Source organism: Erigeron canadensis, chromosome 1, assembly GCF_010389155.1.
Source record: "Erigeron canadensis isolate Cc75 chromosome 1, C_canadensis_v1, whole genome shotgun sequence".
In the NCBI taxonomy this organism is placed as follows: domain Eukaryota; kingdom Viridiplantae; phylum Streptophyta; class Magnoliopsida; order Asterales; family Asteraceae; genus Erigeron; species Erigeron canadensis.
Window position 1 is genome coordinate 54820606 of NC_057761.1, and position 14950 is coordinate 54835555.

The following is a 14950-nucleotide window of genomic DNA, read 5'->3' on the forward strand; positions in this document are numbered from 1 at the left end:
TCTCCTGCCGATCATATTTTTCAACTTTTTTTAGGTTTTTTTTATTGGGTTTTGCTATACATTAGATAGTTATACACTTACTATAAAAATCATAAGTAGACTTTTGATATTGAAACGTATAACTTTTTTATACATGTTAATTGAAACCACATTTTTCTTTCTTTTTTATATGCAAAAATATATAGCTTTGATTATTTAATGAACAAAACATTAAATGCCTTCACTTTGGTTTAAGACAATTTGGTTCGGAAAAATGTTAACTAGTTATTATGGTAAATAATTGACAACATGTGACATGTCGGGTTTAGGTAATCCTGACATTGGATATGGGTTTTGCTTTTAAAATATATCTATTGGGTTTATGTGTTTCCACTTAAGGAACGAGCATCACTGTTTAGTCTAAACAATATTTTGTAAATACAATACAAATCAATACTATACACAAATCTTTATTCACATACTATATTATATTGATAATTAATCTTTACTCACATACTATATAATTTTGATATCTTTAACACACATATGCATAATGTAATTCACCATACTAGTATTTTACCCGCAATTCGCTGCGAATGTTGACGTGCTAACAAAAAATGACTTTTTGGAGAACTTCCAGCTATCAAGGAGACGAAAAGCTCTGTGAAGTAAAAGAAAAAAAGGTCGCCGATTGCTACTAAGAACCTAACAGAACTTTTCAAAATTGAAAAACATGGTTTAAGTGGACTTGGTTTAATGTCGACCTGCTAACAAAAAATGAACATGGTTTAAGTGGACTTAGCTTTTTACGTATCAAATTATAAGTTTTGTTTGATGATAGCTACAAAAAAAAAAGTATATTATTGATTAATCACATTACCAAATTATAGATTTTGTTGGATGATAGTTACAAAATTATAGTTTTGATTATACAACCCCCAACTTTACAGTTACAACACGATAATATAAGTTTATCTAAACGTTTGATTGTTTGGTTGATAGTTTGTCAAGAATTTCATTATTTAAGTAGATGAATATGTTGATGGTTTTTCAAATGTATATAAAAAAAAGTAAAATTACATAAAAGAATAATAGATAAATCAATTTATACTTGGACTTTAGATGTTAGATAAATCAATTGTACTTGGACTTTATTAATAACATCATGCTGTAAATTATAAAGTTTAACATATAGTTTTTGATGTTGGAAATAGATAATTATAGTAACAATACACATAATGATATATACTTTTATATAAGTGTTTTAACTATAATTATAGTAACAATATATGTAATGAGAAATCTTAGTCCATATATTAACTAATTATAAGATTTGTTTATGACATCTAGAATTCTAGATATAAATTCAAATGACACTTATCACTTAAATAAAGTGTAATGTGCCGATTAAATGATATTACAATTCTATTTTAGTACTGTTTGAATTTTGGTTCAGGTTTGTATGTACTCTTGGGCATGTCCAAGTTGATTTTATTGTATATTTGTAAATTTTGGATAGTAATATAATTCATACTTTCACTAAAAAAAATAAAATCTATTTAAGCATATTAGTAGATAGATAGGGTATTGTGTGTGTTCGGTTCCTAAACGAATTTGATGTTACAATAGAGATTAGAAAGAGAAAAAGATATTTAAAAAAAAAAGGCGTTTAAACCGTAGATAAAATACCTTGCTACTTGCTAGGAACTATCATTGCAAGAAGGGAATGATATTGCTACCATAACGTTTAATAAATTACAACATTACCTACATTATGCAGTGTATATTGTACAATGCAATTTGTATATATTGTAGATAGTTAATTTATGTTGTAAAAATATTTTTTTTTACCAGAAACATTTGTCCCGAATTCGCCCCACTAGATCTAATATGGAATTCTAGACGAACATTTTAGTAACCAAACCACATGTATTTACTGGAGGTTTGGAGCACACTGGTCTTATTCTTAGATTACTTATTCATGGAAAGCAACTTGACTAACTTATTAATTTTTATTTAGCAGCAAATTTGGGCACACGCCAAATGTATTTATTTTCTTTTGACTTGAATAATATACAGGATGAAAACTATTTAAATAGAAAGAATCATGCGAACCTCTAAATTATGATTTAATGTTCATGTGTAAATAGTATATGTGAACAAATTGGTTCACATACAGATATATCAATTTATGCTTAATACTACTAATGTTCATGTGTTAACGGATATCAACCTTACCCATAATTCATATACCCAATTCCTGTTCTCACATCAATATTTGAAGTCAAGTTCTCAATGTCTCAAATTATTCAAAATATCAATCCATCTATAGATGAATTGGTGAAACTAAAATAATTTGTCACGAACCAAACACATTACTTGTGGAAGTAACAAGATCGACTCGATATATGTCCAAAACGTCAGAACTCAGAATAGCCTTAGATTAGCTTGACCCGAGGCTAGTTGACCTATTACCCTATGAACATTTGTAATTAAATAAAGATTTAACTCAAAAGAGAACATGCTATATGGTTTGAAAATCATGAAAAAAAATATAACTCGGACATTCAAAAATCAAAACTAAGAAATTAAGAATCATTCTGTTCCAACTTGGGTCACTATTTAAAAAAAAAAAAACTAAAAACAAAAAAAAAAGTTGATAAACCTACAATACCCATTTGAATAGATACTAAAAAACTACCCTTTTCAACCCCGAACCTGTTTGGCTGTTTTGAACCGAAGCTTGACTAGCCATCTTGCCATCCAAGCTCAGGGAGCATGGTAACATGGCTTTGTGAGCTAGTATGGTGAGACACTGCAGTAAACTTGCTTGGGTTAGCAATTAGCACTTAGCACAGCCTACAAGGTGTCAGTCCATAAACATGCAAGTAATATTCGATAACCATAAGACAAAACAAAAACTGAAACCAGACGCACGATGCTTTGTGTCTCTGCCATAAGTGGCTGTAACGGAGCAAGCTAGGTGTAATACTACTTCAAGGGTTGTCCTACAGTAGGTAGACAGAGGAAGATGTGATGCTTTATTAGTATTAATCTTAGAAATAAGGTCTATCAGAATTCAAAAGCGAGTACTACATTAAATTTCATAAGAATCAACGAAGGAAAATACTATTAACAACATCAACAGGCAACGCGTAAGCTGGATCAATAGCCTTTAATCCTGGATACTCGAGAAGTGAAAGACCAGCAACTCCAAAATAAGTGTGGAAAACATCAACAGCATCATCTGGCCTATCTGAAATCCCTCCATTCTCCTTATCCTGACAGTCCAAAATAAACTTAACAAGTTTTTCTTTATCAATCCAATGAACTCTATCGATCATTATCAAACTGGATAAGACCCACCACGAGTAGCAAACGTCTGGAAGCTTCTCAGGCCGGCCATTTAGACCCCCAGATTTAGTTTGCCTTTCACATAACCACCATCCTAAAAGATCCTTATCAACATAATGTAACGAACCTGTTATTGCAAGTGCCCCAATGCAACAAAATATTTGACCCGCATGAGATTCAGCACCGGGGGTGCACCCAAACCCACCATCATGATTCTTGCAACTAACAATGTACTTTACAGCCTTTTCAACATTAATTTTATCTAAACGTTGTAGTAGTGCAAGAGAGCATATAGCAACATAGGAAAACCTAGTATCTATTTCACCCCATTTGTCTCCTGAAAAAGAACCATCTTCTTTTTGTAGGCTAGCTACGTAATTTGCCACTTTATCAACATCAACTTTTTCTATCTTGTGAAATAGTGCTAAAATTTGAATAGCACTAAGAGTGTAGAGTAGATGTGGGTCATGCCCCTCATTGCCACCAAAACCACCAGATTCGTCTTGGCAACTCATGACCCATGAAATAACCGCTTCTTGGTCCACAGCTTTAAGGTTACCTAGAATGTCGAGTGTAGTTAATCCCCAATATGCACCATTCATTCTGAGATGCTCCACTAGGACAGACTCGATATCGTCTTTCTTCCTTTCTACTTTTAAGATGTACGCGGCATGCTTTTCAGCTGCTAGCTCTCCCATTCTGTAATATATATGGCATGAGAGGATAATATAAGAAGAATGTATATATATATATATGTAACAGGTTATAGAAATTACAAAGCAATAGAAGAACCTGGGAAACACTTAATATCAGAAGCATAAAGTCGCTTGGTTTCTATGAGACTGGAAACTAAAGAAAACGTCAAGCTAAACTAACGTCAACAAATGAGAAATTAGTAAATATCAAAACTCAATAGCATAAAAGGTTCAATGAATCTCAAAGCTTTTTCCTACATTTTATCCCAAAGTGAAGCTTATTATAGAATTTTCTTTTTCTTGTCTCAAGAATACTGAAATATCAGCAATACTTTTACCTCCCCTTCTCAAATTCCCAAGGCTGTAGACATTTATTTCACTATTGTTCGTTGCTTTACTTAGTTTAGAAACCTTAACAATTACACCATGATTCATACCCAGACTTTAAACAGACTACATCAAATGTAGTTTGCGCCCTCCATCAAATACCCACATATGATCTCAAATTTTACCGAATTGAACCACGGTATAAGTGTAACTCAATTCACTTGATATTTTGAAAACACAATCGCCACAACTAAATCTATAATTAACTTGAATCGTCTCTAATTAAACAGCATCTAACATGATAACACAATCTCCACAACTCTCAAATCTAAGAAATCAATGACATCAATGTACAATTGGTGAGTTCAAATGTATATGAAACATTAATGAACCAATATGAATTAGATCTTGATAAAATTTAAACTGGTGGTTCATGATCCAGTTCAATCCCTATAAAACTTTAAACTTTTCACTTAAATTGATGTCAAGACCTCAATGTCCTTTGAGTTTCGACAGTAAACCTGATTAAGTTTGCGAGCCTCAGCCTAATCGAGTGTAAACAAGCCTTTTATTTACTTGTATCATAAAGCTAATTAGTAATAGTATAGTCCATAGTTACATATTGGATAGTATTGTATATATTTATGAATGATGAATTGTATTACTCAAAAATCAACCTTGCAACATTCGTTTACAATTAACCTTGCCTAAAAACAGTACAAAAAAAAATAATAATAAATAACTAACAGTAAATTTATTTACAAGATGACCATAGCACGAGTTCGTTAGGATCGACATGATCCGAGCTCATATTTGCCTTCTCTAAAACTAAACGAGCCAATCTCAAGCTTCCACTAGGCTCATCTATACTGGCTACTGATAATTTCAACCTAATCAGGGAAAACCTAATTCGTTATAAAATATAACGTTGATTAATTTAAGTGAAAGAATACACAATCCAAGAAGTATACATCAGATCAAGCAACCATCTCAATATTTGGCATTTTCACAAACACTTGGTGTGCATCATATGAGATGACCGAATAATACATCAAACAATTAATACATCTAACCCTACTAGCTTTACTAATATATATATATATATATATATATATATATATATATATATATATATGTATCATAAATTGAAGAACAAGATCCAGAATGGACAGCAGTATAGGCTCTACTAAACACACACACACACATAACAGCAAACTTACATGATCGTATCGAGGGATTCTAAAAAGAATTGACAGCAGGTAGTGCTTGAAAGTGCGATGTGATGACTTGATAACTTAAATTGAAAGAAAACTGAGAATTATGTTACTCTCTGCGTTCCTCCCCCTTTTTGTTGCTGCGAGTTATGACTATTATCGCACCTAGAAAGCCCAATGATTAAATTATGTGGTAGTGGGCTTCTGGGCCTTTGTTTTCAGCTGGAGTACTAAAAGTGGAAAAAGAACCACACAAGTATATGTTAAGGGGGAGAAGTGTAAGTTGGCAAATTGGCTAAATTGGCAAAAATTAAACCAATAAGTAGATGCCAAGTGTAGTAGCCAAAAACTAGTCAATACTAGCCGAAATCTTGCCAATTTTGTGGGTATAGTGCTAAAACTTGCCAATTTGTTAATTTCAAAAACTTACAAAACACACCCTAAACTTTTATTAAATTTAAAAAACAATACAAATACAAATTAAAACTAGGATTAAAAACAATACAACTAGAAAACAAATAAGAAACTAAAACAAGTTATCACATGGCCATCCGTATTTTTCGGCGATGTCGCGTTTGCGTTGCAATTGTATGCTACGCATGGGCTCGACCAAGTGTTCGTGAGGTGCACCAAAGATTTGGAGGTCTAGTTCCATCGTCTTTTGGGGTTGAAACTCGAGTTGGGATCGTAGCAATGCCCGTGCAAGGTTTTCACGTTCGAGGGTGCCTTCCCTCTTCCTTTGGCGTGCAATACTCACCTCCCTATACTCCTCAACCGTACCAAGCAAGCCTTCTTTGCTTTTGGCCGAACTTGTGGCCTTGCTACGTGATTTTCGAGCAAATGAAGGCATCGAGTCCTCATTCAAATCGGGAACTCGAGTGTAGTGGCTCGAAGACTCATCGGTTCGAGCCCTTTTCTCACTCCCGCTAGTATCTTCGGTGCGAGGAGTGCCGACCGTAGGAGTATTAGGGTCGGTCGAAGTAGGAGTAGTACCAAAACCACTCGCCGGTGGAACATACGCAAACTTGTCATGTTCCTTCACAACTTTCCAAGCAAGAATATGCTTGAATCCTTTGTTCTTTTTGCGTTTCGCCCACTCTTCCAAACTCTCGGACAAGATTGTCTCATCATTGGCACTGCTAGCCCATCTATGTTTCTACAAACACATAAAAATAACATATATATATAAAACATAGAACAAAAGTATATATATATATATATATATATATATTAAACGTAGAACAAAAATATATATATATATATATGGGAAAAAAATTAACCGTTTGATTGTAGATGCCGCTAAACTCGTTCAATAGTGGTTGCATTTTCTTTCACTTTGTGTTCAATTGATGGTATGTTTGTTGATGTTTTTTTTTGTTTGGAAGAATCCTATTCCAAAAGTATGCAAGAATCCTATTCCAAAAGGATTCATATCTTTGTTGATCGCCGGTGGCGGGATCCGTAGAGATATGAAAATAAGCTTGGGCCAACAATTATTTATCTTCGACACTCCACGTGATCGGGGGTGCTCTCGTGGAGGTGGAGATTTTTTCCCCCTTCCCACGACCGGGTGCAGGTGGCACCTCCACCTCCTCGCTAGAGGTGTCGCGCACATCGTCAAATGCCTCGTCGGGTTGTTCTTGGACATCATCATCGTCTTCAACAAAAGTGATCGTGGGTTCAGTGGGTCTCGTGGGTTGGGAAGGAAGTTCAAAGCGGCACATGTCGACTTGGACGGGGAACCCATCGCTTAACAATTGAGAGAAGTCGTGGTCAAGGTTTTGGGTTTCGTTTTGATGTTGGCTAGAAGAACCGCCGAAATCACGGTTTTGGTATTGGTTTGAAGAACCGCCGAATTCAATGTCTTGTTCGACGGGCCGAGGAAGTTGAAACGGGAGTTGATTTCTTGGTGCTCGGTATTTTTTGGATGATTTTCTTGTGGAATCATTTTGAAGATAATATGTGAAAGAGATGAGATATATGGAGAGTATAAGTAAAAATTTTAGTAGTGGAAATGAAAGTATATGTGTTGTATATATAGTAAATAAGGTAGGGGTAAGTTTGTAAATTTTTTATAAAAAAAACGGTCACTTTGACCAAAATTTAAAAAAAAAAAAACGCTCCCAACGTTCACATGTCTATGCCCAACGTTCACTTGCATCGGCCAAAACTAGCCGATGGAACTAGCCAAACTTGCCGAGCCAGATGCTATAGTGTAGCCGATTTGCCAATTTTTGCCGATGAAACAAGCCGACTACACCTCTCCCCCTAAGATTTGTTGTGTGCGTCATCGTATTCCCAACAAAAGAAAAGTGAAAAACCATGAAGCAAAATAGAGATTGAGAATTTAAAGGCAATGTTTTATAAACCTGTATTTTGGTCATAGCAATGTGGTGATTTTTTCTGGTATTATCAATATTATCGGAAGTTCGACTAATTTAATTTATTTAACTTTTTTTTATAAAATTTTTCAAAACTTGTTACAATTTAACGAAAATAGTCAAAATACAATTATAACTCATTCAAAAATAATAACAAATAGATTTTTATAACAAAATATAAGTTTTAAATTTCACAAATAACAAAAAATAACATTAAAGTATCATAAAAATAATATTAAAAAAATTCAAAAAAAAAAAGAAAATATCAGCCGTTATTGAAGAGTGAAAATACCGGCAAACTACCAGGATATTTACCGAGTACCATCTGGTACCGATGTTATCAGTAATAGCGGTCCGTATATACTAGTAGGGCAATATTTAAATCATTGGATGGCTTGGCATGGCATGATTGGCTAGTCAAAGTCAAAAATGAAAATGAGTTTTGGTCTTTTGATCCGCTATGAGTGTCCCTCCAGCCGATTAATTAACAAAAACCAAATCAAAAATGAATCATGGCGGGCAGTATGTAGTTGCCGTTGAGCTTGTCAAAAAAAATAAATGACATGCTTTTCGACTTGGGCTTTCAACCGAACAAGACTTCAAGCACTTCACTCATATGTATCTAAAAGCACAATATTAATCATCAAAACGTCACTTAAGCTTCAAATTGTCATGTCTTCAAATAATGTTTACACAAAAGCTTATCCAAATACTAAGCAACCATTTTAAAACAAATATTGACTTAAAAATACATATAAATCAAGGACGTTAGTCATTAAAATCATAACGCAAACATGTATAATTTGACTAGCATACAAAGTAACTACAAACCCTTAGGGTTATATTTAACAAAACCCGGCCTTAAACGTTTTTTTTTTAAGACATAATATTCTACTTTTATTCCATCTATAACATTAATTTTAATGCCTAAAATTGAATTGAAGACTTCATGAAGATACTCGAAAACATTCATTTTAAACATTTAAAAAGAGACATGATAGCATTGTAGGAATACACACAAATATGTTTCAGAGTAACGAATTATTAACGCATATTATTACGTTTATTGGCATATTCCACAGCTATCAATACGCCCAAATGATAATAAAAAGCGTTCGAATTGGTAATATTCAACTTCTGCCGAATGTTAGCTTCTCAAAATCTTGTGTGTGTGGGTTGCATTAGGGATATTTTTATATACATATACATATTGCATTGATGCTTTGCCAACATTTTGGTTGACATTGTCGCCTATGTTTCTTGTATTTTGTGAATGTAGTTTCTCCTTTTTACTTCAGTGCTTTCAAACACGATTATAATGGTATCCTTGTTTATTTTTATTATTATTTTGCTTGTTATATGCGTTGTATATTTCTGATTAGACCTTAATGAACTAGTTTTTTTTTCTCGGGAGACATTACGTAATATCTACACATGTGGCAAAAGTTTTATTATATGAAACTTGCGTGATAAAAGTTTATATGTGGTAAAAAGTAAATAAAATGAAACTTTGGTGGTTGAAGTTGAAAATTTTATGTGGAAAAAAGTTAAAAATATGAAACTTTGTTGACTAAGGGAAAAAAATCTAAAAGTCATGTGGTCAAAAGTAAGGAAAGAGAAATTTTCTTGATAAAAGTTATAAAATTGAAAGTTTTGTCGCGAAAACTTTATGGTAAAAAGTAAATAATATGAAACTTTGGTAACCGAAAATACTTAAAGCTATATGGTATAAGGTTAAGAATGGTAAAAAGTGAAGAAAATGAAGCATTCATGTTGATCAAAGTTATGTGCAAAAACAAAGTATAACGAAACTTTCGTGACAAAAGTTAAAAAACCGAAAGTTATGTGGTAAAATTTAACAAATGTTATGTGGTAAAAAGTAAGCAAATGAAATTTTCGTGGCAAAAGTTAGAAAAATAAAAGTATAAGAGCTAGATCAATAAAACAAAACTTTCGTGCGAAAAATAGAATAAACGAAACTGAAGTGTCAAAAAAATAAAAAGGCGGAAATTTTAATATATTTATGTGATAAAAAGTAAAGAATGAATCTTTCATGGCAAAAATTAGAAAAACGAAAATCAATTAAAAAACGAATTTATAAAAAAAATAAAAATTCAAGCAAGCTGTTGAGCCTGCCTAGTTGCTCTACTGTTCCTATGCAGACTCTAAGGTCGCGTTTGGTTCGCAGATTCTAATGGAATTTGATGGAATTGAATTCCATTCCTTAGTGCGTTTGGTTGCTCAATGATGAAGGAATATCATTCCGTTGGAATGTCAACATTCCTTCATTTGATGGAATCTCCATTCCATGAGGATGGGGAAGGAATCTCATTCCGTCTCTCCCTTAAATCTTTAAAAAATGAAAAACATTCCATCAAATTCCATTCCATCAGATTCCAATTCCTTCAATAGATTCCATTCCATCCAAAAACATTCCGTGAACCAAACGCGCCCTAAATGTAATAAATATATATATATATTCTACTGTTCTTATGCAGTCTCTAAATGTAATATATATATATATATATATATATATATATATATATATATATATATAATATGACAAATGGATCGTGCTTCGGGTAGTAATATTTGATAAGGGTTAGGCATATTTTGAGCACCAAATGTATGTTTTTTTAGTATGGAAGCTAGGCTTGCAAACGAGTCGATTGATGTAATCATCTTAACAAAAGGTCGAACTTGATTCAGTAACTTTGTGAGCATTCGTGATACAAGCTTGTATTTTGCTCATAAAGTTACCGAATCAAATTCGAGCTTTGTTTCACTCTTTTTTTGCTTTGTTTTGTTAACCTTGGTCATTGACTAGTGACCAAGCTGTCCTTGACAACTTTGATATGGTGGTCACAAAGATAATATCCAGATGTCATCGTATCAGATTTGTATCATAATCTGATTTGTGGTTGACTATATCTTGATGTCATAGTATCAAATTTGACATGATCTCACAATTTTATCTGTCATCGATCTTGTTTGAGAAAGTGTTCGACAGCCTGGTCTTGGTTATTTTCCAATTCATCAAGTGTTTGTACTTTGGATAACGCCATGTCTTTCTAATAGCGTATACATTCATTAACATTAGTATGCTGAGAAACTTCTAGCCGAATTTGATCATATGGAGGTTACGTATTCGTACCATTCTTTTTGATATATCTACCACAATGTATATAATTATACAACATACTGTATAAGTTGTTGATGAAGTAGTATAGCAAATGTATAAAAAAGAATGGTACAAATATCACCTCCCTTCTAGATTAGAGGTTGTCTCATGTTTGGATTAGCTTATTCTGATAAGCTACGAGTCTACAACGCCTTTTTAAGTGCTTATCACTTTCTAAGAAGTGTAAAAGCTAATAAGTAATAAGATATAGTGTTGAGGCTTTATGAAAATGCTAAAGCACTTTTATAAGCACTTTTTAGACAAACACCCCCATATTATTTGTTCAAAGAACATGCGGTTTAGGTTGAAAGTTTGTTTACCATCATTAACACAAAAGCCTTCACACCCCACAGACGATCATATTCAAAAATAGATTTTTATCATAAGATTTTCAATAAAGAACGAAAGAATGATCTTGCATTCCATTCGATTTCTGAGAAGGATGCCGATGCCCAGTACCATTTCTCTAGATCTAAGAAGACCGTGGCTAACAACTTCGTTTCACACGCGTTAAAAATACATGCTCTTAGTTTACAAACGGGACTCAACATAAAGCAGCTTAACCAGGTGCTGCTCGAAAAAGAACCCCCGATGCTACAACTTGTTGGTGCGTGGTAACCCGCCACCTCCTTTTATCGATACTGAAGCACGAGCAGAAGTTCGGTTTGTTGACGGAGGGTCTAAAAACATGACAATTACCGTAATATCATCATGGAAATGTCTTCTGACCCCTCTATCAATTTTCTTCAGATCTGAATATCTCATTTCTCTTTTTTTTGCTGCTATCTGAAGAGCCTCCTTCACAAGTCTTCTTGCGATTCCCTGCATACACAAAAGACAAGAATACAAGATCAATATCAATTTAGGACCAAACACACAAAATCTATGTTCTCACTAGGGGGTTGCTTTGGGAGCAGAAAATACTTGCAAAAAATAAAAAGATCGTAAACTTACGCTACGCGGGTAGTTTTGAACGATATCAACAGCTTCCTCGTTGCTAAGATGCTCCCATAGACCGTCGGAAGCAAATATTAGAAACTGATCCTTCGGGGTAAGTTTATGTATGAAGATGGATGGCTCTGGGTTAAGGATTTGCTTTTCAAAGGGTTCACGCAGCCTAAACTTTGCCAATAAAGGTTCTTTATTGAATTCTGCTTTCTTTAGATACGCGTCACCAATGGATCTTGAGACCTGAAACCAAGGGTGGTTAGAAAACTTCCATAAAAACTGTGACAGTTGACTTTCGAGAGTCAAACAAGTATCTTAATATCTTCAAAAATCAAGATAGTTGTTATGATCATACAGAAAACAACAAATGACTATTGAACTATTGACAAAGCTAATACAACCAAAGGAAAAATGGAGCCAAACTGCTAAAAATCAATGCTAAGCTATCAATCGAAAGGGACCAAGTTTGACTTCTAAGAATATAATACGTAAATCACCTGTATGAGACCTTTAACGCGCCAAACATTGTGTTTCAAAACCACAATCTTTGGATCATCCGGATGGCAGGAATGAAGCTCATCTCTTACAGAAGCATAGCTTGCGTTATGCTCTGTTGATAACTGTACAGCAGAGACTCCTCTAACACCATTATCGGCTCTCCCTAACACCACTCGTGAATCTCCAGCATTAGCAACGTATAACAACCCGTTGCAAATAACACCCACCAAACAACATGTCCCTACTGATGCTAGTTGGGCGCAAGTACGCCATTGTTCTCTTACAAGTGAAAGAAATTCATCTTCTGTTGCTAAAAAGGCCTTCTTAATAACATTTGCAGAAATTTCTTGTTCCTCAGTTGCAAATTCTGCACCAAAATAGATATAAAAAAATTCATAAACTTTCAAGCACATAAAGATACAAAAGTGACATATATCAACGCTTTACAAGATCAAAACCAGATCAAACTTTTAGAGATGATTAAAGCAACTTACTTTTAAGATTAACAAATAAGTTGTTGTTCACAAATCTTGATGTCTCAGGCCCACCATGCCCATCATAGACCCCGATAAACGTCCCATAAGGTCCTGATTTCAAAGAACTCAACGGCCCTGACTCGACTTGACTTTGATCCTCTAACAAGTTGTTTGCTTGAATCACAGCCATTGAAAATTCACCACTTAGATGAGACCCTAAATCTTTATACCATAATAAACCATCCGTTCTTCCGACTTGATCACCGGATTTCCTTACACAACCTCCATCATCTTCCACAGATGGCCTCCAACAGGGTTTGACCATGTTTAAGTAATTATTTCCAGACAACATGAACTTTACATACAAATGATCCACAAAATTCATCAAAACAAACTCAATTTCCCCTCAAAATCACACCAATTCATCAAGAATCAAAATTTGACAAAATCGAAATCAAATATCCAAGATTCTCGAAACTATAGAATACCCACCAAAGATTAGGCCTTAAACACCATTAAAGACCAACTTTTTCTCCAAGATTCATGAAATTATAGAATACCCAACAAAGATTGAGCCCCAAACACTAAAAACAACAGATACCTAATCCTGCAAAGGGCAAGGTTCTTGCAACACCCGGCAAAGATTAAGCCCTAGACACCATAAAAATCCAAGAATCTTGAAATTATAAAATACCCAACAAAGATTGAGCCTTAAAAACCATAAATAAAATATCCAAGATTCTTGAAATTATATAGAAATAGATAACTAAAACACCATTTAAATCAAAGAAAATTCCAAGAGGGTCAAGTGGGTATGGGTCAAGATTACTTAAAAAACTAATCCATGTCCCTCATAAACAAGAAAGGATATAATTTTTATTTACATATAAAAAATTGATTATCATGTTCAGAGAATATGGAGGTTTGTGTGTGTGTATGTGTATACCTTGAACCCTCCTCTTCCCCTCCTTAATTCATGTGGACCTTCCTTTTTGTGTCAAGAAACAGTCTTAGCTGTAAAAGCCCATATAAGATTTGATTGTGACAGAGTTTGTTCATAGATCAGAGGAAAGGAAAGATAGGCTATGGATAATATAATAATAATAATTACAAAATCTTATATTATAGAAATGGTTTTTGGAATTTTTTGGACAGGAGATCTTTATATTGTTGTCAGATTGAGATCTCAGAGGTTTTTATAAAGAACGTTTAAAAAAAGAAGAATTATTATAAAACTTATCTGACAAGATGGTTTGGTTTTCATATGTTTTTTTTTTCTTTTCTTTTCTTGAATTATCAGTTTATCATTAGAATTTAGTACTATTTTTATTTTGGTAATTTCTCTCTTTCTTTTATTTCAGGAGAGTATTCGCCAAAGTTGAAAACTTGACTAGTCAAGTTAAGAAAATCATGACTTTTGAATTAAAATCAAGGGTTAAGATTCAAATTCTTTGAATCATGACCCTTTGATTTTAATCCAAGGATCATGATTCTCTTAATTTTACCCCTCAAGTTGTTTTCATTTTTAGAGAATCTCTATTTGTTATTTTATAGTTAAGCCTTTTGCGAGTTAAATCACAACTCAAAACTTTCTTGAAAGTGCTAAAATAGTTATTACATATCAGGGGAGTCTATGTTTATTCGGTGTTTGTATGGTGTTAAAAACAAACAACTCATATTAATTGGGTCCATGTCCTTTTTTTTAATCTCATGTTGGCCCATATTTAAACTAACACTATAAAAAACAAGCTAGGGTAAAAACCAATGACTCGGTCCCTAATCTCAGATTTTTTTCTCTTGAAATTCGGATTTTTTTCACCCGTTTTAGTTCTCTCGGAGTCAAGATTTAGACCAAAGAGAGTCTTAATTAGCAAATTTCTTTATATTTGTAAATAAA

General features: G+C 33.5%; 2 protein-coding genes across 3 annotated transcripts; both read right to left on the reverse strand.

Moving 5' to 3' along the window:
* Positions 1–2999: 2999 nt before the first annotated feature.
* LOC122604018 (geranylgeranyl transferase type-2 subunit beta 1-like) lies at positions 3000–5714 on the reverse strand. 2 transcript variants are annotated; one of them, XM_043776913.1, is made up of 3 exons: positions 5576–5714; positions 4126–4182; positions 3000–4032 (listed from the first exon to the last, which is right to left on the reverse strand). In XM_043776913.1, the coding sequence occupies exon 3, from the start codon at positions 4029–4031 to the stop codon at positions 3093–3095; it is 939 nt and encodes a 312-aa protein (XP_043632848.1). In that variant the 5' UTR covers position 4032; positions 4126–4182; positions 5576–5714; the 3' UTR covers positions 3000–3092. The 2 variants fall into 2 exon arrangements, with proteins under 2 accessions (XP_043632848.1, XP_043632841.1); XM_043776906.1 differs by lacking the exon at positions 4126–4182.
* Positions 5715–11491: 5777 nt separating this feature from the next.
* Positions 11492–14200, reverse strand: LOC122585057 (probable protein phosphatase 2C 38). Its single transcript, XM_043757156.1, has 5 exons — positions 14000–14200; positions 13072–13704; positions 12577–12944; positions 12086–12322; positions 11492–11953 (listed from the first exon to the last, which is right to left on the reverse strand). Exons 2-5 carry the CDS (start codon positions 13436–13438, stop codon positions 11726–11728), a joined length of 1200 nt encoding a protein of 399 aa, XP_043613091.1. The 5' UTR covers positions 13439–13704; positions 14000–14200; the 3' UTR covers positions 11492–11725.
* Between the last annotated feature and the right edge of the window lie 750 nt (positions 14201–14950).